Source organism: Balaenoptera acutorostrata, chromosome 10 (assembly GCF_949987535.1).
Source record: "Balaenoptera acutorostrata chromosome 10, mBalAcu1.1, whole genome shotgun sequence".
Lineage (NCBI taxonomy): Eukaryota > Metazoa > Chordata > Mammalia > Artiodactyla > Balaenopteridae > Balaenoptera > Balaenoptera acutorostrata.
The window spans coordinates 74,936,760-74,961,697 of NC_080073.1; the positions used below are offsets into that span (position 1 = coordinate 74,936,760).

At 49.3% G+C, this 24,938-nt stretch overlaps 1 protein-coding gene across 2 annotated transcripts in view; it reads left to right on the forward strand.

Moving 5' to 3' along the window:
- Window positions 1–24,938, forward strand: part of CUL9 (cullin 9) — a 39,058-nt gene that overhangs the window by 9,440 nt on the left and 4,680 nt on the right. For both annotated transcript variants that reach the window (XM_057554091.1, XM_057554090.1), the window contains exons 9-31: window positions 268–475; window positions 2,290–2,486; window positions 2,870–3,087; window positions 3,924–4,173; window positions 4,263–4,368; window positions 4,899–5,126; window positions 5,385–5,475; window positions 5,599–5,770; window positions 7,225–7,330; window positions 7,621–7,716; window positions 7,920–8,095; window positions 8,355–8,488; window positions 8,869–9,048; window positions 9,233–9,342; window positions 9,423–9,605; window positions 9,731–9,891; window positions 10,153–10,381; window positions 10,468–10,657; window positions 19,789–19,934; window positions 20,085–20,214; window positions 20,365–20,564; window positions 21,020–21,270; window positions 22,252–22,597. In XM_057554091.1, coding sequence (XP_057410074.1) covers window positions 268–475; window positions 2,290–2,486; window positions 2,870–3,087; window positions 3,924–4,173; window positions 4,263–4,368; window positions 4,899–5,126; window positions 5,385–5,475; window positions 5,599–5,770; window positions 7,225–7,330; window positions 7,621–7,716; window positions 7,920–8,095; window positions 8,355–8,488; window positions 8,869–9,048; window positions 9,233–9,342; window positions 9,423–9,605; window positions 9,731–9,891; window positions 10,153–10,381; window positions 10,468–10,657; window positions 19,789–19,934; window positions 20,085–20,214; window positions 20,365–20,564; window positions 21,020–21,270; window positions 22,252–22,597 — 4,108 coding nt within the window. The remainder of the gene's footprint in view (window positions 1–267; window positions 476–2,289; window positions 2,487–2,869; window positions 3,088–3,923; window positions 4,174–4,262; window positions 4,369–4,898; window positions 5,127–5,384; window positions 5,476–5,598; window positions 5,771–7,224; window positions 7,331–7,620; window positions 7,717–7,919; window positions 8,096–8,354; window positions 8,489–8,868; window positions 9,049–9,232; window positions 9,343–9,422; window positions 9,606–9,730; window positions 9,892–10,152; window positions 10,382–10,467; window positions 10,658–19,788; window positions 19,935–20,084; window positions 20,215–20,364; window positions 20,565–21,019; window positions 21,271–22,251; window positions 22,598–24,938) is intronic.

The following is a 24,938-nucleotide window of genomic DNA, read 5'->3' on the forward strand; positions in this document are numbered from 1 at the left end:
GGCATTTTGATTAGCATTATACTAAATTTATAGATTTATTTGAAAAGATGAACCAGAGTTCATAACCTTTTTGCAGTACTCCCTACTTGATGAGGTGAAGAGCCTGAGACAGACTGCAGAGGAGAGGGCAGCAGGACTGGGACTGAGGCAGGGAGAGTAGGATGGAGGGGGGTGGGGGGTGATGGACTGGATCTTGGTGGACAGGGTTGGGCGGGCAGCCAGACATGACTCTTGGGATGGGGAACCCCGATGTCTCTTCTGTCTCAGAGAGAAGCTAGTGAAGACGCTGGTGGAGCTGCTGACCAACCAGGTGGGAGAGAAGATGGTGGTGGTGCTGGCCCTGCGCCTCCTCTACCTGCTCATGACCAAGCACGAGTGGCGCCCACTCTTCGCCAGGGAGGGTGGCATCTACGCTGTGCTGGTTTGCATGCAAGAATATAAGACTTCTGTCTTGGTGCAGCAGGCAGGGCTGGCGGTGAGTGGACCGGGCTTGGAGGTAGAGAGTGATGGGCAGGGTGGGCAGGTTGGGGGCGTGGCTGATCTCAAGGAGGTTCTCTGGTGATTCGGACAAGGGGGAGACGTTGGGATGGAAAGATGCAGGTGGATGGAAGAGATCCAGCTGGACAGTCTTGGTGATTGAATGCGTATTTGGAGGAAGGGAGAAGAATGTTTTTGAGAATGACTCCCAGGTTGAAAATTGAGCAGCAGGGGTGGATGAGGTGGTCATTTGCCAAGGGGGAGAATGTTGGAAGAGGAAGAGGTGTGGAGAGAAGGTCAGGTTGAATTTCTAGGTATGCTGACTTTCCCATGGCTTTTTAGTTACAATTAGGTGTCTGATTAAAGACTAAATTTCTAGATGTGACAGAGTATTTTTTAACCCTTTTGTCTGAGTGGTACCGGTACACAGAAAATACCTCCTCAGCAGATGTGGGTAAAGCCCAGCCAGCATTGCCATTGCCTTGCCCCCACCGGGCCCAGAGAATGGTGAAAGGAGGCTCTCGTTCAGGGAGGAAGAATTGGCTTCCTGAGTACTCCAGACAGAAGGGCTGGCTGGTAGGGAGGTATGGGCAGGGGACAGGTAGGCCTCGTCCAGAGCAGTTCTGAGAATGGATTCCAGCAGTGTAACGGCAGCAGCATGGACTGGAGCACAGGTGCTCTTAGGGCAGGCTTCCCAGGGAGAGGCCGGGAGGCTCGTCCTTTATGGGGCCAGCCTGATGCTGCTCCTCCCAAGAGCAGCCAAGCATTCCTAGCTGAGGCCGTGTCTGCTCAAAAAATTCCCTGATCCTTTCAAACCGCATGACCAAAATACGACATGGGCCTCTAAATTTGAACTCTTGCCCTATAACAGAATTGCATCTTTTTGTTTATAACTTAAGGTCTACAGAATTCAGCTTGGGGGAGGGTGAGGTAGCCAAAGGGAAAAAGCCTCGTTATGAGGTAGCATTTGCTTGAAGGATCCAGCCCTCACAAGGGAGATCATCCTGAGAATTATTTCTAATTTACTTCATCCTTAGAAGGTTTCTTCTCAAGAGTCAACCCTTTCACCAGCCAAGACATTCTCCACCCTGATGGTTTAGTGTTCATCCTAATTTAAGATTCTCTTTAGTACCAGCAGCAAGTTGGCATATTACCAGTATTTTTTCCTATAATTCCAGCTGCTCTGCCTGTGAGTCAACCCAAGTAGCCTCGTCCAGGCAGGCTGGATACTGCCTTTGGAGGCCAGGGGACATAGGGGTGGGAGTGTTGGCACACAGGTGCTAGCGGCAGTTGGGGGAATGGCCGAGGTTGCGTGGGGAGGGGGTGCGGAGATCGAGGAGAAGGGGGACAAGGAACTTCCGTATTTGGGACCCGGCAGCAGAGAAACTCCAGAGAGGTAGGACGACCAGGAGGACAAGAAGTTATGGAACTCCAGGGAAGAGAGGTTTTTCAAAGGGAGGAGTGGCCAAGTGAGATGGAAGACAACTTAAAGGAAAGCCTTGAAGACAAGTAGAGGCTGTGAAAGGGCTCCGTCCTGAGGGGAAGCTGCGGAGGGGCGGCCACCCCAGCACTCGGTGAGCCTCGGTGCTGGCAGAGAGAATTTGCAGGCTCACGTTACCATGGAGCCTTAGGTTTTTTTGGTTGGCTTTCTTTTTTTCTTTCTTTTTGACGTCCCATCACTACCTCTTTCATTTCTATTTGCAAACAGCTCAGCTGCCCCGAAGGTTGAGGCCTAGAATGACGGCCCGGCTCTCCCCTCCTCTGCATGGTGGCTTTGCCCACTCCTGACTCTGCCTTCACATCCCCTCACAGGCGCTGAAGATGCTGGCCATTGCCAGCTCCTCGGAGACCCCCACTCTTGTTACCGGCCGAGATTCTATCCACCCTTTGTTTGATGCCCAGATGACCAGGGAGATCTTTGCCAGCATTGACTCGGCCACACGCCCGGGCGCTGAGAGCCTGCTCCTCGCCGTCCCTGCTGCCGTGATCCTGATGCTGAACACGGAGGGGTCAGGACCTCCCCTTCCAAACTCCAAACTCCTGCTAAGCCCCAAGCCCTGCTGCTCCCCTGCCCAGATCTCATGCATTCCACAGAAATTCCTCTCACGTCGTTGCCTCTGGATGAAATGTGGTGGCCCTCTCTGGCTGTTGTTAGAAGAGAGGCCAGTGGTTGAGGGTAGGGAGATTCCAGAGAGATCAGAGACACCTGCTCTTCCTTCCTGGAGTTGGGAGGAATGACCTGAGGTCAAGAGGCCAGATGTCTGGCCTCAGGGGGACCCCCGGAGCCCCTCCCTCCCCAGCTGCAGGGCTCCTCCCTCCAGGAAGCTGGCTTCCTGCTTCCATTGCATTCACTCTCTTTCAACTTCTTCCTGGGTCACCTCCCTCCTCCCAGGTGCTCCTCTGCGGTGAGAAACGGCCTGCTCCTCCTCAACCTGCTTTTGTGTAACCACCACACTCTGGGAGACCAGATCATAACCCGAGAGCTGAGAGACACCTTGTTTAGACACTCAGGGATAGCACCGGGGACAGAAGCCATGCCCACCACACGCACCATCCTCATGATGCTTCTCAATCGCTACTCGGAGCCACCGGGCAGTCCCGAGCATGCAGGTACCATTGGGGAGGCGGTGGTTGTGCTGAGGAATCGGTCCCCGCCCGCGGCCAGGAGGGCTCAGGTTTACATCCTAGTACTGTGCTGGAAAGACACGATGAACCTTCAGGAAATGAGTGAGGGTTTTGGTGCTCAAGTTGGGTCTCAAGTAGAACTTCCTGACCAAGAGGAGAGGGGGACTGTAGAATAGGTACAAGGAAATTGCCTTCTCTGAATGGCTTTAAACATAAAAGGGTTCCCATCTGGCTGGGCTGGGTTTGGTCCGCTCTTATTGGACACTGGAAGGTTGGTTGAAATGACTTCTAGAGAGGCCTTCTGTAGAGGAATTGTAGCTTATGGTACAGAAAGTTGGTGACTAGAATGTGAAATATTGATGCCATAGGGAAGAAACCTTTTGTATTTAACAAACAAGCGAAACCTGGAAGTATGGGGGCAAATCAGAATAAGCACTGTGTCTTTTAGTCTGTACATCTGAAGCCACCATGCTAGGTAGTATAGGGATGTGACTGTAGTAGCTAATAGTTATTGACTTCTGTAATAGCAAAGCTGACAGGTAATAATAAAAGGTAGTTGTGGGACTGTATGAGATTAAAACTGTGCTGTTTAACTTGACTGTTTTTGCCATACTAATTTTTTTTACAGATGTAGCTAGGTATATATTTGGTGCCAGAAAAGAAAATCCCCCACAGTTGAGTAGAGACTTCAGACATCCTCACAACGGGAGGAAAATTGGGGGGTGTGGGCGGTTATTTTCTGCATCTGCCAGTTTCTGAGTTTGACCAATTTGTATGACTCTGCTTCCTACCCATTTTTTGCCTCCTGTGTGTCTGAGCAGCAGCACTGGAGACGCCTGGCGCCCAGGGCCAGGATGGGTCCCCTGAGCTACTGATCCGATCCCTGGTGGGGGGCCCGTCTGCAGAGCTCCTCCTGGACTTGGAGCGCGTGCTGTGCCGAGAGGGCAGCCCAGGGGGTGCCATGAGACCCCTCCTCAAGCGCCTCCAGCAGGAGAGCCAGCCCTTCCTCCTGTTTCTGCGGACTCTGGACGCCCCCGGGCCCAACAAAACTCTGCTGCTGACGGCGCTGAGGTGAGAGGCCAGCTCGGGGGCACCCGTGCGTCGGGGGCAAGGGCAGCTGGCAGACTGCAGGGACTTCACTTATTTCCATCCCTCGCCAGGGTCATGACCCGGCTGCTGGATCACCCGGAGGCCATGGTCCTTCCCTGGCACGAGGTCTTGGAGCCCTGCCTCAACTGTCTGAGTGGCCCTAGCAGTGACTTTGAGGTACCAGAGCCTTGGCAAGGGTGGGGGAGGGAAAGGCAGCCTCTGGACACCAGCTACCTAGTGAGGTTCTGGAGGGTGCAGCACAGCCTTCCTGGATGAGTCTGGAAACTGGGAGGGGTGTGTAGGAAGGAGACCAGCATCATCTGAGCGTCTCCAGAACTGAGGCCTTCTGGCTGCACCTGAATTTTAGATTCTGGGTTTAGGAGAAGCCCACGTTCACCAGTCCACACAGTCCTTGCTCTCCGCCTTTGGGGTTTGTGCCTTGTGCAGCAAGGCTCAGACACCGAGGTTGGCTCCTGAGATAGCTTGGTCCTGGCAGGAAGAAGCCTGGGGAGCTGTGCCCGAGCTCTGCCCCTGCCAACTCACTCTGGAGTCCCGGCACCCCAGTGTTCTGTGCCAGCCTGTCTTTGGTACTCTGCTTTCACGTTCTCCAAAACCTCAGCCACCACATCCCCATTTCTAAACCCACCCCTCAGCCTGTACAGCCTGCCCTTTGTTTCCCTACGTTAATCTCTGTGGCTCTGGGCCAGATTGTTCAGGAGCTGCTCTGCTTCCTGTATCGCCTGGCCTCCATGCACAAAGACTATGCAGTGGTGCTCTGCTGCCTGGGAGCCAAAGAGGCCCTCGCCAAAGTCCTGGACAAGCACTCGGCTCAGCTGCTGCTGGCCTGTGAGCTGCGGGACCTGGTGACAGAGTGTGAGAAACACGCCCAGCTCTATAGTAACCTCACCTCCAGCATCCTGGCTGGCTGCATTCAGGTGAGGAGGTGTGTGGGTCCGGAGCTGAGAAGTAAGCCAGAAGCAGGGGAAGGTGGTTCAGTGCATGTCCCTGTTTGGCATAAGTAGTAGCAAATCTAGGGCACTTGTTCCCCAACCTTTACCCCACATGGTTCTGTTCTGCCAAAATTTGGGAAGAAAGGGGTTGAGTGTTCTGTTGCCCCTTGATTCTTTCTCCACATGTGTTTCCGTGTCTCTGCCCCCTCCCCACACCCCTTCTCTCCAATGTCTGGGCTGCAGATGGTGCTGGGCCAGATCGAAGACCACAGACGAACCTACCGCCCCATCAACATCCCCTTCTTTGACGTGTTCCTCAGGCATCTCTGCCAGGGTTCGTGCCCCCATCTACTTTCTCCTGCTGCCACCCCAGCATCTGTTCCCCCCTTCCCTTCCTGCTCCCTAGTCCCCTTCCTTTCTTCTCTCTCAACTAACCAGGCTTCCCGCTTGCCCGCAGGCTCCAGCGTGGAGGTGAAGGAGGACAAGTGCTGGGAGAAGGTGGAGGTGTCCTCCAACCCGCACCGGGCCAGCAAGCTGACAGACCAAAACCCCAAGACCTACTGGGAGTCCAACGGCAGCACTGGCTCCCACTACATCACCCTACACATGCACCGCGGTGTTCTTGTTAGGTGTGAGCGTGCCCATGTCCATGTGTGCATGTGTGCCCTCACACGCATGTGTGCACACACACGAATATTCTGATATGCCCCAGTACACATTCTCAGAGGATTGCCCACGTACACACACCCCGACTGAACCCCTATGCCTGAGGGACACACTGAAACCCATTTTGTGCAGTGAACAGATAGACACGTTGGCCTAATCTCCCTGAGCTAAGTGTAGACCTCCCCTTACTCCCCAAGCCTGTGCCGTGCTCCCCCTACAGGTCACATGTCACTGCCCTGTGGTTTTGGTCGAGGGAGGGCAATGACTCGCTTATCCACTCCTCCCATGGGCATTTGTTTATTGTGTACTCTGTGCCAGGCACCCTGCAAGGGTCTGGAGCTGCGCGGACAGTAAGATAAGGGGCCTGTCTTCAGGGAACTTACAGTCTTGTTGGGGAGCCAGGCTGGAAAATCAGTAAGAAATAGAGTAAGAAAAAAGTTACGGTTGATGTGTGCACTGGATCCTGATGCCAACTGAGAACTCAGAGGAGGCTGCCGGAAGGAGGGGCTGACTGGGTTAAGTTTGCAATAGAAATTGATGAGGTAAAGAGAGGGCAACGGATACTCCAGGCCGAGGGACAGCGTATGTGCAAAATGGAAGCAAGAAACAATGATGTATTTGGGGGAACTTTAAGTAATTGTGTTTGGCTGGAACGAAGGGTATGTGAAGTGAAGTGGCAGGAGAGGAAGCCAGAAACGGAGGCAGAGCCGGACCACAAAGTTGTGTGATCTAACAACTTTGAGCTTTATTCTGAAACTTGAGGAGCCACTGAAGGATTTTAAGAGGGAAAGAGACAAAAGTAGACTTTTTAATTTAGAGAACTCTGGCAATTATGCGAGTTTGGGTGGCAGGCTGGGAGAGAGTTGGAAGGCTTACTGAGTGATGAGCGTTCAGTGAGGCAGAGGGGACGGGAATAGATGGCGAGGAGGCGGTGGACTGGGAGAGCTTGAGAGGTGGCGTCTACAGCGCCTGCCACTGACTGGATGAGGGTGGCCGTGAGGGAGAAGTCATGTGTTGTAGTTGGAGAACTAGGTGGATGGCAGTTTTCTTTCCCAGGAGAGAGAAGAGGAGAAGAAGAGGAGCAGGTTTCTACAGACAGACGACCGGTCCGTGTGGGCATGTAGGCTTGGAGGTGCCTGTGGGCACGACGAAGAAATGTCTGTTGGATGCATGGCGTGAAAGCTCAGGAGAGCGGTCTAGGGTAGTGATGTGGATTTGGAGTCATTAGGGTGTGAACTTTCAGCTGAAACTATGGGTTTAAATGAAGCCACTTTGGGGGAGGATAAAGGGAAGAGCGGGGGTCTGGGGAAAACTGACGCTTAAGCATGGGACAGGAGTCTGAAGAGGAAGTGGTGGGCTGAAGTTCTGAACCAAGACCAGGGCCCTGGTTCTGACTGATTCCTTTTTCCTCTGCCAGGCAGCTGACTCTGCTGGTGGCCAGTGAGGACTCAAGTTACATGCCGGCCAGGGTGGTGGTGTTTGGGGGTGACAGTGCCAGCTGCATCAGCACGGAGCTCAATACGGTGGGGACCCTGTTCCCCGCTTCCCCTTACTCTCCATCCTTCTGTTGGTCCCGGGGCCTTATCGGAAGGACCCAGTCCGTGGGGAGCTCCCACATCCCTTCCTCCCAGGCAGACACTGCCTCGTAAGCAGCGAGAATAGAATTAGGGCTGTGGAGGCGTGTAGATCCACGGGCGCAGGGTGGGTGAGGTGAAGGGCACACACTGTCACAGACGTTGCTGTCAACAGTCCTTCCCGTTGCACTTCTGCAGGTGACAGCTCTCTCTCTACCTCTTCTCCCCTGCCCCACCAGGTGAACGTGATGCCTTCCGCCAGCCGGGTGGTCCTCCTGGAGAACCTCAACCGTTTCTGGCCTGTCATCCAGATCCGCATAAAGCGCTGCCAGCAGGTGGGGCGAGGGCAAAGGCTGGGGGCTGGGGACCAGGAGGAAGCACAGGGTCTCCGCAGTGCCTGGATTCTCCAGCATTCAGGCCAGGCTCAGGCCAAGGGTCCTCCTTGGTCTGCTTGTGGATGGCCCAGGAACCTGTTGAGTTCCAGAGATGTGGGAATGTCTCCAGGGAGCCGAGGGTGTGAGGCCTGTGCACATTGCAGGGCGGCATCGACACCCGGGTTCGGGGCGTGGAGGTCCTGGGCCCCAAGCCCACTTTCTGGCCACTATTCCGAGAGCAGCTGTGTCGCCGTACATGTCTCTTCTACACAATTCGGGCGCAAGCCTGGAGCCGGGACATTGCAGAGGACCGCAAGCGCCTCCTCCAGCTCTGCCCCAGGTGAGTGGGCAGGAGGCAGGCAGGGAGGAGAGGGGATGGTTAAGGGAGCAGGAGCTGTGCTTCGGGGGAGTCTGAAGGGTAAAGCAGCGGCCGGGATCGGGGACAGAGCAGAGATGAGACGTGTGTGCTGGGGGGGGGGGTGGAGCAAGGGGAGCAGGGTAAGGGACTGGCTCGGCTCGGGGTGACTGGGAGTTGAGCGTGCTTGAGTGGAGGCCTCAGGGGAGTCTTTAATCCTTGACCAGACACTCTTTGTTCCCAGACTGAACAGGGTTTTGCGCCACGAGCAGAATTTTGCCGATCGATTCCTCCCTGACGATGAGGCCGCCCAAGCATTGGGCAAGACCTGCTGGGAGGCCCTGGTCAGCCCCCTGGTGCAGAACATCACCTCCCCTGGTAACCGTCCCCACCCCTGGCCCAACTAACCCGCTCCTTGTAATTATTCCCAGGGCTGACTTGAGTTAATGCTCTTGGTTCTTTTGGTTCCTGTCTTTGTCCCTGAAGGCTTGTCACCTCAGTGTTCCTCTCCTTCCTGCCCCAGGGACTGCTCCCTGAGACTCTGGTATTTGAATTCTCCACCCTCCACCCCCCCCTACCCGCCCCCCCAACCTGTTCCCATGTCCCCAGACTCCAGCTGAAGCAAACCTTGGTGAGGGGAGGACAAAGGCCCTGCTGCCCCAAATCCTTTTTGTACAATCACTCCTTCTCTGTCCTTCTCCCGGGCTCTCCCTTCCCCATCACCCATGGAGACCTGTTCCTGACCCATCTTCTTTTAGATGTGGAAGGTGTGAGCTCCCTGGGGTGGCTGCTGGATCAGTACTTAGAGCAAAGAGAGAGCTCTCGGAACCCCCTGAGTCGAGCAGCAGCCTTTGCCTCTCGAGTCCGTCGCCTTTGCCACTTGCTGGTGCACGTGGAGCCTCCTCCTGGGCCTTCTCCTGAGCCGTCCACTCGGCCCTGTGAGTCCCAGTCATGGCCAGTTGAACTAAGAATCTGGGCAGCGGTGATATCTGACTCCTCTCTCTCCTGGATTTTACTCATCCTTTCTGCTTTGCCATGGGCCTTCCAAGCGTTCGGTTCCCAGGACGCCGGGACTCGCCCAGGGGCTGAGATGAACCCCGTCCTTTGACCTCTTGTCCACAGTCAGCAAGAACAGTAAGGGTCAGGACCGGAGCCCTGGGCCTTCACCAGTTCTTCCAAGCAGCAGCCTGAGGAACATAACCCAGTGCTGGCTGAGTGTGGTGCAGGAGCAGGTGGGCAGAGGGAGCTGAGGTCTGGGTGGGACCGAGGCTGCTGGGCTGCCCCTTGGATGCAGTTTCCCCTTTCTCCTCAGGTCAGCAGGTTCCTGACTGCGGCCTGGAGGGCGCCAGACTTCGTGCCCCGCTACTGTAAACTCTACGAGCGCTTGCAGAGAGCAGGCTCGGAGCTCTTCGGGCCCCGAGCAGCGTTCATGCTGGCCCTGCACAGCGGCTTCTCGGGTGCCTTGCTACAGCAATCCTTCCTCACCGCTGCCCACGTGAGTGCTGGGGACCGCCGGCTTCCCAGTCCATTTCTGCTCTGCCTTTTCACCTCCTTCCACCCGCCACCCTCCTACTCCACTCCCTCTTCATGGTTAGCTGCTGCCCTTCCTGTTGCCCCCAGATGAGTGAGCAGTTCGCCAGGCACATCGACCAGCAGATACAGGGTGGCCTGATGGGTGGAACCCCTGGAGTGGAAATGCTGGGGCGGCTCCAGTGGCACCTGGAGCCCATCATGGTCCTCTCTGGCCTGGAGCTGGCCACAACTTTTGAGCACTTCTACCAGTGAGTGCGGGGCTGGAGAAGTAGGACATGGGAGGCATAGAGTCTAGAGAAGGGGGAGACCTGAGTCTTAGAGGAAAGGTGAGGGAGGAGCAGTAGGGAGGAGAGATTAAGATGCAGAGATGGCCGTGGTACTGGTGGGAAGGACGAGGTGAGGGATGGCCTGTGACCCAGGCAGGCTGCAACAGAGGTACCTATGTTCTGGAGCGGGAGCCCATGCCGAGCACCCACACTGAGGCTCGGCCTGGGCTGTGCGTGCTGCAGGCACTACATGGCGGACCGTCTCCTGAGCGTGGGCTCGAGCTGGCTGGAGGGGGCCGTGCTGGAGCAGATCGGCCTCTGCTTCCCCAACCGCCTACCCCAGCAGATGTTGCGGAGCCTGAGCACCTCGGAGGAGCTGCAGCGCCAGTTCCACGTGCACCAGCTGCAGCAGCTGGACAAGCTGCTCTTAGAGCAGGAGGATGAGGAAGAACAGGGCCTGGAAGAAGAGGAGGTGAGAGCAAGGGAAAGAGTGGGAGAGCAGGAGAAGACTAGACCAAAGAAGAGCCCAAGAGCCCTTGAAATCCTTCTGTCTCTCAGGAGGAAGAGGAGGAAGAGGAGGCTGAGAAAGAACTATTTATCGAAGATCCAAGTCCAACAGTTTCTGTACTGGTCCTGTCACCACGCTGCTGGCCGGTCTCTCCACTCTGCTACCTGTACCATCCCAGAAAGTGCCTTCCCACAGAATTCTGTGATGCCCTTGACCGCTTCTCCAATTTCTACAACCAGAGTGAGGAGATAGGGGCAGGCGGTTGGAGATTGGGGTGAGATTTGGGGTGGCATCTCAGAGAGGAAGAGGAGAGGATCTTTGGACAGGAATGTGTAGATATGAAGAAAAATAATCTCTAGAGAGAACCATCTCCTAAGGAAGGGTGGAAAAGTGTGGGTTAGATCTTCATTAATTTCTCTCTTATTTTCTTCAACTTTATATGAATTTGTTCTATTTTTCTTTTTTTAGCTTCAAGTTGCATGCTTACTTAATTTTTAGTCCTTTCAGACTTCTGATTTTCAAATGAAACTATTTAAGGCTATTCATTTCCCTCTCAACATTACTTTAGCTGCATTCAGTAAGTTTTTTGGTTTTGTTTTTCTTTAGAGTTTTTTTTTTTGACGTATAACTAGTATTCAGTGAAGTGCACAAATCTTAATTATAGCTTAATGAATTTAATGTCCATATGCCCTCCCATAACCACTCCCCAGATGAAGATGCAGAACATTTCCAGCTCCCCAAAAGGCTTCCTCCTTCATGTCCCCTTTCTAGTCAGTATCTTCTTCCAAGAGAAATTATTCTTTTTCCCTTTATCATCATAGATTTTTGCCTTTAAGCATCAGGTAAGTGGAATCATAGAGTATGTATTCTGCTGTGTCTGATATCTTTCACTCAACATAACGTCTGTGGGAGTTATTCAGGTTGTCAGTTATGTCATTACTTTGTTCTTTTGCATGGTTTAGTCATATTCCACTGCATGAATGATGGACATTTGGGATGTTGCATACGTTTTTATCATGTAGTACCTTATTATTGTTCTAAGAATTTTCTAATTTCCATTTTTATTTCTTTATTAGTTTTTTTGAAGTATATTTTAAAATATTTATTTATTTATTTGGCTGTGTTGGGTCTTAGTTGCGGCATGCAGGATCTTTCCATGAGGCAGGTGGGCTTCTCTTTAGTTGTGGCGCACGGGCTCAGTAGTTGCAGCACTCGGGATCTCTAGTTGTGGCATGCAGGCTCCAGAGCGGGTGGACTCCGTAGTTGCGGCACGTGGGCTCTTTAGTTGTGGCACGTGGGCTTAGTTGCCCTGTGGCATGTGGGATCTTAGTTCCCCGACCAGGGATCGAACCCGCATCCCCTGCATTGGAAGGCGGATTCTCAACCACTGGACCACCAGGGAAGTCCCGGAAGTATATTTTTAAATTTCCAAACTTTTATTTTGCTTAGTTATCTTTCTGGTTTAGATTTTAACCTTCATTCCCTTGTGGCCAAAGAACATGATTTCTGTGATTCTGAATCTTTGCAATTTATTGAGGCTTCCTTTACGGCCTAGTAGATGGTCAGATTTTATAAGTGTTCTATGTGTGATAAAGAAGAATGTGTATTCTTCAACTGTTGGATATAGATTTCTGTATATTCCGCTAAATTGACATTGTTAATTGTGTTGTTCAAATCTGCAACCTTACTCATTTTTGTCTGTTTGCTCTGTTACTTAGAGAGGTATGCTAAAATCTACCATTATAATAGTGAATTTTTAAACTTCTAATCATGTCAGTTTTGCTTTATATATTTTTTGACTGTATTATCAGATACAAGCTTAAAATCATTTAACAGTGCTGTCCAATAGAGCTTTCTGCAATGATGGAAAAGTTCTTTTCTGTGCTGTTCAATATGACAGCCATTCATGTCTGTTGAGCACTTGAAATGGGACTAGTGTGACTGAGGAGCTCGATGTTTAATTTTATGTACTTTAACCAGTTTAAAGTTAAATAGCCACATATGGCTAGTGGCTACCATAATGGACTATGCAGGTTTAGAATCTTCATGGTCACTTAAGCCTCATTATTGTGAAATGACCATCCTTCTTTCTAGTAAAGTTTTTTCTCTTAAGGTCTGTTTTTATCTGGTATTAATAGTATACCAGCTTTCTTTTTTTTAAAAATTTTTTTGGCCGCGCTGCACAGCATGCAGGATCTTAGTTCACCGACCAGGGATGGAACCCGTGCCCCCTGCAGTGGAAACGTGCAGTCTTAACCACTGGACCGCCAGGGAAGTCCCTATACCAGCTTTCTTTGATTAGTATCTTTCTAGTATATCTTTTTCTATCCTTTTACTTTTTCTTTTTGGATTCATCATTTTTTTAGGTTTCTTTTATTGTAAAATATGAATAGCAAAGTTTGCCATTTTAACCATTTTAAGTATAAAATTCAGTTATTCCTTTACTTGAAAATTTTCTTATTTGGAAATAATTCAAATTTACAGAAAAATTGTGAGAATACTACAAAGAACACTCATATATTCTTTATCCAAGTTTACTTTTTGTTAACTTTTCACTCCATTTGCTTTTATCATTTGTTCTTTGTGTACACATACATATCTATAAATGTGTATATGTATGTATATGTGGTGTGTGTGTGTGTATACTTTTTTCTCATGAACTGCTGTATATATGCTGGCTCTTTGCCCCTAAATAATACACATTTCCTCAGAATAAAATATTCTCTTATAAAACCACAGTACATTTATTACTTTCAAATATTTAACATTCATATAATACTTTTAATCTACTTTCCATATTCCAATTTTGTCAATTACTCCATAATCTCTCTTTTTTTTTTTTTTCCAGTCCAGGAGAGGATCACCTGTTATGTTTAGTTGTCATGTCTCTAGTCTCCTTTAATCTGGAACAATTCCTCGGCCTTTCTTTGTCTTTTATGATGTTGACATTTTGGGAGAATATAGTCCTTTAAAATTTTCCGAGTAGTTCCTATTTTGAGTTGGTATATTTCCTCATGATTAGATTCAAGTTATGCATTCCTGGCCAGAGTACTAACTGACATTATATACTTCTCAGGGTATTACATCTGGAAGCACAGGATTACCATCTGCCCCTTGTTTGTGATGTTAATTTTGACAACCTGGTCAAGAGTTTGTTTGATTTCTCCACTGTATAGTTAATATTTTTCCCCTTGCTACTATTAATAAGCAATCTGAAGGTCCTGCTGTATATAGCACAGGCAACTCTGCTCAATGTTATGTGGCAGCCTGGATGGGAGAGGAATTTGGCAGAGAATGGATGCATGTGTGTGTATGGCTGAGTCCCTTTGCTGTGCACCTGAAACTATTCACAACATTGTTAATCGGCTATACTCCAATATAAAATAAAAAGGTAAAAAAAAAAATAAGCAACCTGTTGACAGTATACTTTAAAACATGCCAATATTCTACTCTCATCAGAATTTCCCCCAGTAGCATTTTACTTTTTTGTTGTTGTTGTTGTTGGCTGCCTCTGTGGCTTGCGGATCTTAGTTCCCCGGGGATTGAACCCCGACCCCCGCACTGAGAGCGCGGAGTCCTAATGGGACTGCCAGGGAATTCCCTCATTTAACTTTTAACTTTACCATACTCTTATATTTTAGGAATGTGTCTTATAAATACCTAGAATTTGTTTTTGTTTTTTTTTTTAAATATACATTTTTTAAAATTAATTAATTAATTAATTAATTTATTTTTGGCTGTGTAGTGTCTTTGTTTCTGTGCGAGGGCTTTCTCTAGTTGTGGCAAGCGGGGGCTACTCTTCATCGCGGTGCGCGGGCCTCTCACTATTGCGGCCTCTCTTGTTGCGGAGCACAGGCTCCAGATGCGCAGGCTCAGTAGTTGTGGCTCACGGGCCCAGTTGCTCCGCGGCATGTGGGATCTTTCCAGACCAGGGCTCGAACCCGTGTCCCCTGCATTGGCAGGCAGATTCTCAACCACTGCGCCACCAGGGAAGCCCTAGAATTTGTTTTTTTAATCAACCTAATAATCTCTTTTTGAATTGTCAATTTTTGTCTATTTATAATTATTATGAGTAATGACGTATTTGGCTTTTATTTTTTAACCTCTTAGTTCACCCTTCTTATTTTAAATTTTAGTTACTTCATATACACAAAAGAGTATATAAAATGTACAGTTAAAGCAAAAAAAAAAAAAAAAAAGGAACACCTTTATAGATGTGATTCTGCCCTGGGGTTTTATGCATTTTATTATTTTGGATTTTAAACATTCCTTTTTTGTCTTTATCAGTTTTGGAAGTTATGCATTCTATTTCTACAGTTGATTGCCCTTATATTTTTAATGTAAACTTAACTTGTTACTATCACTTCCCATCTTCCTGAACAATAAGAGGACCATAGAAAATCTTAATTCCAGCTCTAACTCCCATCTTGTATCTTTTTTTTACCTCCCAACTAGTCATCATTATTATTGTTTTATTCAGTTTGGATTTGCCATCATACCAGTTGCTTTAGTCACCATTCCTCTTGCATTTAAAAAAATATTTATTTTATTTATTTTATCTATTTTTTTGGCTACGTCAGGTCTTAGTTGCGGCATGCAGGATTTTTTTGTTGTGGCATGCAGGCTCTTCGTTGCAACGTGTGGGCTTTTCTCTAGTTGCGGCGTGAGGGCTCTGTAGTTGTGGTGCGTGGGCTCCAGAGCGCGTGGGTTCTGTAGTTTGCGGCACATGGACTTTCTCATTGAGGCGTGCGAGCTCAGTAGTTGTGGCGCACTGGCTTAGTTGCCCTGCGGGGTGTGGGATCTTAGTTCCCCAACCAGGGATTGAACCCACGTCCCCTGCGTTGGAAAGCCGATTCTTTACCACTGGACCACCAAGGAAGTCCCTCCTTTTGCATCTTGATCCTTCTTTCTGAGTTCAATTTTCTTCCTAAAGTACATCCTTTAGAAGTTGTTTTTTTTTTTAATTTTTATTGGAGTATAGTTGATTTACAGTGTTGTGTTACTTTCTGCTGTACAGCACAGTTAATCAGTTATACATACACATATATCCACTCTTTTTTTTTTATAAATTTATTTATTTATTTATTTATGACTGTGTTGGGTCTTCATTTCTGTGCGAGGGCTTTCTCTAGTTGTGGCAAGCGGGGGCCACTCTTCATCGCGGTGCGCGGGCCTCTCACTGTCGCGGCCTCTCTTGTTGCGGAGCACAGGCTCCAGACGCGCAAGCTCAGTAATTGTGCTCACGGGCCCAGTCGCTCCGTGGCATGTGGGATCTTCCCAGACCAGGGCTCGAACCCATGTCCCCCGCATTGGCAGGCAGACTCTCAACCACTGCGCCACCAGGGAAGCCCTATCCACTCTTTTTTAGACTCTTTTCCCATATAGGTCATAACAGAGTATTGAGTAGAGTTCTCTGTGCTGTATAGTAGGTCCTTGTTAGTTATCTATTTTATATATAAGTAGTATGTAGATGTCAATCCCAATCTCCCAATTTATCCCTACCCCCCTTCCCTCCTGGTAACCATAAGTTTGTTTTCTACATCTGTGACTCTACTTCTGTTTTGTAAGTAAGTTCATTTGTACCATTTTTTTAGATTCCACATATAAGTGATATTATATGGTATTTGTCCTTCTCTGTCTGACTTACTTCACTCAGTATGACAATCTCTAGGTCTATTCATGTTGCTGCAAATGGCATTATTTCGTTCTTTTTTATGGCTGAGTAATATTCCATTGTATATATGTACCACATTTTCTTTTATCCATTCCTCTGTCAGTGGACATTTAGGTTGTTTCCATGTCCTGGCTATTGTAAATAGTGCTGTAGTGAACACTGGGGTGCATGTATCTTTTCGAATTATGGTTTTCTCTGGGTATATACCCAGGAGTGGGATTGCTGGATCATATGGTAGCTCTGTTTTTAGTTTTTTAAGGAACCTCCATGCTGTTCTCCATAGTGGCTGTACCAATTTACATTCCCACCAACATTGTAGAAAGGGTTCCCTTTTCTCCACACCCTCTCCAGCATTTATTGTTTGTAGATTTAAAAAAAAATTTATTTATTTTTATTTTATTTTATTTTTGGCTGCGTTGGGTCTTCATTGCCACTTGTGGGCTTTCTCTAGTTGCAGCAGGCGGGGGCTACTCTTCGTTGCGTTTTGCAGGCTTCTCATCGCGGTGGCTTTTCTTGTTGCAGAGCATGGGCTCTAGGAGCACGGGCTTCAGTAGTTGTGGCTCGTGGGCTCTAGAGCGCAGGCTCAGTAGTTGTGGTGCACAGGCTTAGTTGCTCCATGGCATGTGGGATCTTCCCAGACCAGGGCTTGAACCCGTGACCCCTGCATTGGCAGGCGGATTCTTAACCACTCTGCCACCAGGGAAGCCCTGTGTGTAGATTTTTTGATGATGGCCATTCTGACTGGTGTGAGGTGATACCTCATTGTAGTTTTGATTTGCATTTCTGTAATAGTGATGTTGAGCATCTTTTCATGTGCTTTTTGGCCATCTGTATGTCTTCTTTGGAGAAAGGTCTATTTAGATCTTCCACTCATTTTTTTTAATTTAATAATTATTATTTACGGTTATGGGAAACAAATTTTAAACAAATTTGCGTACATGTTTTGTTGCTGTGATACATGAGAGACTGATCAGTAAAAGACTGTCAAGCATAAAAATATCAATGTATTACATCAGGATAAAATTTGGGGGGGAAGTGAAATGGAAATTAATTTCAAGGAGTAAAAGGAATGATGTAAAATGTCTGATAAAGAGCTTGTCTTGTACTTTTTTTTTTTTTGTCTTGTACTCTTTAAATGGATGATGGTGGCTGTCACATCATAATGATTTTTTTTTCAACATCTTTATTGGAGTATAATTGCTCTACAATGGTGCGTTAGCTTCTGCCGTACAACAAAGTGAATCAGCCATACATATACACATACCCCCATATCCCCTCTCTCTTGTGTCCCCCTCCCACCCTCCCTATCACACCCTTCTAGGTGGTTACAAAGCATCGTTCTGCTCATTTTTTTAAAAAATTTATTTGTTTATTTTATTTATTTATTTTGGCTGTGTTGGGTCTGTGTTGCTGCGAGCGGGCTTTCTCTAATTGTGGCAAGCGGGAGCTACTCTTCATTGCAGTGCGTGGGCTTCTCATTGTGGTGGCTTCTCTTGCTGCAGAGCATGGGCTCTAGGCGCGTGGGCTTCAGTAGTTGCAGCATGTGGTCTCAGTAGTTGTGGCTCACGGGCTCTAGAGCACAGGCTCAGTAGTTGTGACACAGGAGCTTAGTTGCTCCGCGGCATGTGGGGTCTTCCCAGACCAGGGATTGAACCCGTGTTCCCTGCACTGGCAGGCGGATTCTCAACCACTGCGCCACCAGGGAAGCCCCTCTGCTCATTTTTTGATTGGGTTGTTTGTTTCTTTGTTATTGAGCTGCATGAACTGTTTGTATATTTTGGTGATTAATCCTTTGTCGCTTCGTTTACGAAGAAGTCTCTTAATTGATGAAATATTGTTGGAAAACTTTTATCAGTTTTTATTTCAGAATGGCTTATTTTCACCGTCATTTAAAAAATCATTTTATTATGAGAAATTTTATTTAATTAATTAATTTATTTTTGGCTGCATTGGGTCTTCGTTGCTGCACGCAGACTTTCTCTAGTTGCGGCAAGAGGGGGCTACTCTTCATGGTGGTGCGTGGGCTTCTCATTCTGGTGGCTTCTCTTGTTGTGGAGCACGGGCTCTAGGCGCGAGGGCTTCAGTAGTTGTGGCTCGCGGGCTCTACAGCGCAAGCTCAGTAGTTGTGGTACACGGGCTCAGTTGTTCCGTGGCATGTGGGATCTTCCCGGACCAGGGCTAGAACCTGTGACCCCTGCCTTGGCAGGCGGATTCTTAACCACTGCACCACAAGGGAAGCCCTATGAGAAACTTTAGACATACGCAAAAGTAGACAGAATAGATAAACTTCAGTATACCAACATATATCAGTTCATGGCCAATTTTGCTTCATTTGTACCCCACCCGCTTTCCTTAGCCCTCAAATTTAAGGTAAGGACTCTCTTTTTAAAAGCAAGGACACTACAATTATCAAACTTACAGAAATTAGTAACAGTTCCTAATATTATCAAATATACAGTCAATATTCATATTTCCCTAATTATCTCGAGCTTTTAAAATTAAGGTTTTTTTTTTTTGCCTATTGAGGATCCAAACAAAGCCCATACATTACATTTGATGAGTTATATCTCCTGTCTCCCTTCATGTATAGGTTCCTGCCTCTGTTTTCTTCCCCCTTGCAATTGTTTGTAGAGTAAACTGGGTAGTTGTCCAAATAGAGTTGTCCACTGGCTGAATTTTGCTGATTGTGTCTACACAATTGTGTTCTTTAGGCACCGTACTCTGTCTGCTTTCCCGAAGACCGATACTTAGATGTAGGAGCTTATTCAGATTCAGGGTTGATTTCTCGGGCAAGGACACTTCATAGGTAGTATCGTGTACTTCCTCCTGGAGGCTGTCTCTCTCTGTGATGTTAAAGTGGATCAGTGGATTTCACTGTTGTCTGTCCAATCTATACATTATGTATAATTTCCCATTAGCTGTTCGCTAGACGCTCATTCATTCTCATTGCCATTAGGGTTAGGAACTAGTGACATTCTACTTTTGTCATTCCCTCTCCATCTGTTAGCCAGAATGCTTCCTCTATAAAGAGAAACTTCCTCTCATCAGCTTTTTGGTTACCCTGAAGCACTGTTTATACAGGAAAGGCTTGATTCTCTTCTCCTCCTCCTTATTTTTAACCAGTTTTCAAAATAATGTGTTGGTTCTCTAGCTTCCTCCAAAGATGACTGGTGAGGTCTTTTAAAAAAATATATCATTATGAACTCATGGCTTTTAAAACATTTCATGTGTTTCAATTCATCGCAGGTGTTATTATTTTTGATCTTCACATTGTCCCATCTTTGGCCAGAGAGCACCTCTCAGGCTGGCTCCTTTTGATACCCTCTCCCTTTGACAGCATCCTCATTTTCTAGTCTGAGCAAACAGCCCAGGCTCACAGGAGAAAGAAGAGACCCAGCCCAGCGGGTCTTTAAAACTGTCAGCTCCCTGGGAGCAAAACCCAGCTCTCCTCTCTGGTGTTTCTGCCGTGGAGCTCACCTGGCACAGGGCTAGGCTCAGGGTGGGCTCCCAGGTCCCTGTGGCAGACACAGAGGAGGCTGAGCTCTGGGCGCTGGACGAGGCACCTCTGTGTCTGTGAATGCTGGGCCCTGATCCCCACAGAGACTAGCAAAGTTTGGCGAATGGTGCACCCTCCCCTCAACGCTGACCCCTTGTTTCCCCTACTCTGTCTCCACATTTTCCCTCAACACTTTCCCAGGTCAGAACCATCCAGTCCTGGACGTGGGACCACATCGGCGACTGCAGTGGACGTGGCTGGGCCGGGCTGAGCTGCAGTTTGGGGACCAGACCCTCCATGTGTCCACCGTGCAGATGTGGCTGCTGTTGAATTTCAATCAGACGGAGGTGCCTCAGCTCCTTGGCCTCTAGCTGTCTTCTTCTCTGCTTTGTCTGTCACTATTCTTCTCAAGTCTCTCCCTCCTTCCTTCTGTCCTCCCTCTTATTTTCCTTTCCCTTGACTGTCTTCTCCTGACTGGCCCTGTTTCTCCTGACCAGGAGGTGTCAGTAGAGGCTTTGCTGAAGAATTCTGACCTCAGCCCCAAGCTGCTGCTCCAGGCACTCCTGCCCCTCACCGCTGACAGCGGCCCTTTGACCCTGCAGGAGGGTCAGGACTTCCCACATGGGGGTAGGTCCGAGGGGGGCTGGGCTGAGCCTCTGCTCCGAGGGGGCTGGGCTCTCCGGGTGGGGGTGGTGTAGGGAATGAGAATGGGGTCCCCTTTGCCCCCACTCCTCTGTCCCTTCCCCTCCTTGGGCGCTGACTGGGAGCGGGTTCCAGGTGTGCTGCAGCTCCGTGAGCCTGGGCTCTGGCCCCATGGGGAGGCCCTGTGGCTGCTACCTCCCCAGACGTACCTGAACGTAGAGGAGGATGAGGGCCGAACCCTGGAGCAGAAGAGGAACCTCTTGAGCTGTCTTCTTGTCCGAATTCTGAAAGCCCACGGAGAGAAGGGCCTCCACATCGACCAGCTGGTTTGTCTGGTAGGCAGAGGAGACTGTGATGGTGGTGGGAGAGGTAGGGAGTCGTGCTTGGGGGTGGGGTTGGAGGCAGGGGTCATCACAGGGAAGGTGAACTGTCTCATCCCGAGACCTGGTAGGATGACATTTCCATTTGGGTTTTCTATTCCCGACGGGCAGTTAGACAGAAGGTAGAGACCAGACATGAGTGCTGACCATGTGCCAGGCTCTATTCTAAGAGTTTACATGATTAAGTCATTTAATCCACACAAAAATACTATGAGATAGGTGGTGGTGGAGTTATTATTATTATTACTATTATTATTATTGTTCTCATTTGACAGATAAGAAAAATGAGGCATGAATTAGTAACTGATCCATAGTCACACAGCTAGTAAGGGCAGAGCCGGGCATTGAACCCAGGCAAGCTGGCTTCTCTGGGTAAAAGCATCCCACCTGTTTCCTCTCCTCCCGTCCAGGTGCTGGAGGCCTGGCAGAAGGGTCCAAATCCCCCTGGAAGCCTGGGCCGCGCTGTTGCCGGGGGCGTGGCCTGTACTAGCACCGATGTCCTCTCTTGCATCCTGCACCTCCTGGGCCAGGGCTACGTGGAACGACGGGATGACCGCCCCCAGATCCTGATGTATGCCAGCCCGGAGCCCATGGGGCCCTGCCGAGGTCAGGCAGAGGTCCCCTTATGTGGCAGCCAGACCTCCGAGACCTCCAAGCCTAGGTAGCCACCCCTAGCTCTGTCCCCCTACTGCCACCCAGGACGGATGGCACTGCAGTGACATGGGAGGGGTCGTAGCGCCAAAGTCAGGCTCCCAGTGGAAAAATATTTCATTTCTTTCTTTGACTAACCCCATTTTCCCTGTCCCTGTTATCTCCCCCATTTTGCTAGTCTTCATTCCCCCTCCCAGCACCGTCATCCCCTTCTTTGCCTCCTTCCCAAGCAGGACCCTTGCTCTCCCCAGCCTCCTAAAGCCAACCCTTAGGCAAGGGACCCAGACATATAAACTCCTTTCTGGATGTCTTTCATTCTAAGCAAAATTGAAATATTATGCAGATATGTATTGAGTACTAACCGTGCACTTTGCTCAGTGAAATATACAAATTCTAGCTTTCAGGAAGTCTGTTCTACAGAGGAATTTGCCGTAGGATTCCCCTAAGTAGCTGGCACCCCTAAAGCTTTTTACATCAGCTCCAGTTCACCAGGAGTTGTTACGGCTCTACTTTTATGCCTGCTGTTCACACTGTGTGTAAAGCAAGTTATCTAGAGTAATCTTTCTCCAGCTTTCACACGCACACACGTTCAAATTCAGTTGAGCTCCCAGTGACACTTAGGCTGCTGGTCCACAGACCGCACTTTGAGGTGTAAAGCTGTAGATTGTTTCTCACCGGACACCCTGGTAGTATTTTGGGCGGGACCTGCAGTAGGATTGTCCCATCCACTGTAGGTCAATTAGCATCGTGACCCCTGCCCACTAGATTCCTGTAGTGCCCCCAGTCATTGCAACTGCCAGCCCCCCCCCCTCTTACAAATGCTCCTGTGGAGGCTGTGCTCTGACAGTTGGTTGGATGGTTATCCTCAGGTTGGTTAAGCAAGTGTGGATGGAGATGTGCAAGCGGGGGCTGTGGGACCAGGGTGGGGTTCAACTAGCAGGTTGGGTCAGCAGGGCAGCGAGACTGACCGCTGACTCTTCTCTCCCTCAAGCCCGGAAGTTGTGGCTGCCCTAGCATCCCTACAGCTGCCTGCAGGCCGCACCATGAGCCCCCAGGAGGTGGAAGGGTTGATGGAGCACACAGTGCGGCAGGTGCAGGAGATGCTGAACCTAGAGCCAGACGTGGCTCAGCACCTTCTGGCTCATTCCCACTGGGGCGCCGAACAGCTGCTGCAGCGCTACAGCGATAACCCCGAGCCACTGCTGCTGGCGGCCGGGCTGCGCGTCCCTCAGGCCCAGGCTGCCCCTGCACGCCCGGCCCACTGCCCTGTGTGTGTCAGCCCTCTGGAGCCCGACGACGACTTGCCCTCCCTGTGCTGCATGCACTACTGCTGTAAGGTAAGGCCCTGCCAGCTGCTCTCCTTTCCCGGCTCTCGCCCGACAACACAACTCCTTGGGAACTTCTGGGCTCCAGCCCCAGCACTGCCATTTCCCGTCCTGGGCAATGTTGAACGAGTCTCTTAGTCTCCCTTAAACTGGTTTTGTCATCGTAAGTGGTGCCTTGACACTCTACAGGTTGTTAGGATCTGGCGGTATGTGTTAGTGGTTCTCAAATTTTGCTGCATATTATAATTACTGGGAGCTTTGAAAAATCCCGATGCTCAAACTATGCCCCAGACCAGTTAGAATCTCTGAAGGTGAAACCCAGGCATCTGGAGTTTTAAAAGCTCCTCAGGTGATTCCAGTGTTCAGCCAAATTTGAGAACTATAGGTAGGTAGGTCGGTAGATAGATAGATACACTCACATATACAGAATCAAGGTACTTTCTAAATGAAAAGTGTTATGAAATTGGTGATGACTGTAGTTTATGGTTTCCTTATCACCGTTCAAGGCTCTTTATCCCAGAACATCATCACTTTTTTTACCATATATACTCTCATTTAATATAAAAATAAGAAGGAATGGTTTAATCCAAAAAATAGCACAAAAGCAGAGGGAAGTATGAGAAGTCAGGCTGCTGTGAAGTTGAGGCAGAGAAGGCTGTAGATGGAGAGGGAGTAGTCCTCAGATGGGGAGGGGCTGAGGCAGGAAGCTGGGTACTGAGTGCCTCATCTTCCCTGCCTCACAGCTTGTAGGACCGGTGCCCAAACCCATCTACTTAGCAGGATGAGCTCCCTTGTTGCCCTGAATTCTAGTCGCCTCTCTCAGCAGCGCTGCCCCAGTGGTGGGTGACCGGGCTGTGTGTGTTTGCATGCGTGTGTAGTTGTACTTTTTTCTCCTTCCCTTTTGCTCGGCTTCAGGTTACTCTTCTCACATAGTTGCCTCTGCTCCCTTTTTCCAGGTTCTTAATTATTTCCTTTACACTTTCACTTTTTCATTCAACTAATACTTGTCATGGACTTACTACATGCACAGCTCTGGGTGCTGCGTGAGGGAGTGGGGAAACCCCAACTGGCAAGGACCCGAGAGCTAATACTAACCACAGCTAATATTTATGGGGGACTCACTCTGGGCCATTGTGCTGTTTTACACACATCATCTTGCTTAATTCCCAAAATAGTTCTGTGAGGTAGGTGAGCAAGCTGGTGGGACAGCGGAAGGAGAGGCGATTTGGGAGGTGGACAGGGGCCCAGATGGGTTGGGTTGGTGGACAGTGGCCTTTAATTTATGGGAAGCCCTGGTGGGTTTTAAGCAGGGAGATGATATGATCTGATTTCCATTTTTGAAAAGATCACTTTTTGTGGAGAAAAGACTTGGACAGAACAAGAGTGGAAGTAGGGACACTGGTTTGGAGACTGTTGTACAAAGAGGCAAGAGTTGGTGGCAGCTGGGCCTAGGGACAGTGAAGAGGGGAGTGGACGGATTGGGATGCATTTGGAGATAGAGCTGACAGGTTTTGGTGGCTTAGGACAAGGGAATCAAGGCAATTCCTGGGTTTTTGACCTGAGCATCTGGGAGGAAGGGATGTGTCATCTTTTACTGAGTTGGGGGAAATGTTTGGGCTGGAAGGCAGATTTTTGAGGGGAAATTCAATCTGTTTTGGCCAAGTGAAGTTTGAGCTGCTTTTGCTTTGTTGGACACCTGTGTGGGACTGGCAAGTGGACAGTGGATCTTTGAATTTGGAATTAAGTGGAGAGGCCTGGCTGGCAACACCCAGGGAGAGAAGAGCAGGCCCAAACTGTACCCCCATCCTGTAGAGGTGAAGAGACGGGGAGCCAGAAAATGGGACTGAGGAAAAGCAGGCTGATGGCAGAGGTCCCAGCCAAAGGGGAGCCAGTGGCAATGCAGGAGCGATCAGACGGGAAATCCTGGGATCTGGAGCAGTTGGAGGTGGCTTCCCAGGGTGAGGCTTGAGTGGCAGAGAGCAGGAGGGGGAGTCCAGGCTGGAGACCGTATTCCACTGGCTGGGCAGCAAAAGCCAAGGGCACACCCAAAGCAGAGGGGCTCCTTGTGGGAGTGGAGTGGGCTCTGAACTGAGATGCTGGCCTTCGTCCTACAGGGCAGGGCTCCCACTCCATGGTGGTGAGGGGCCCTCATGGCCTGTGTGCTTGGAAGCGTCGGGGTCTGAATGTGGAGAAATTTCCCCTGTATGATCTCAAAAATGCAAGAATTTTGCATTCAACTTCCCAGTTTATCTGGGCTTGTTTCACTATAGAAGGGGTTGGTTTTGTTTAGTACTTTGAGTGAAAATAGTCCGGTGAAGTGCTTCTTATTTATCCTGGAGCTTTGAAACCACCT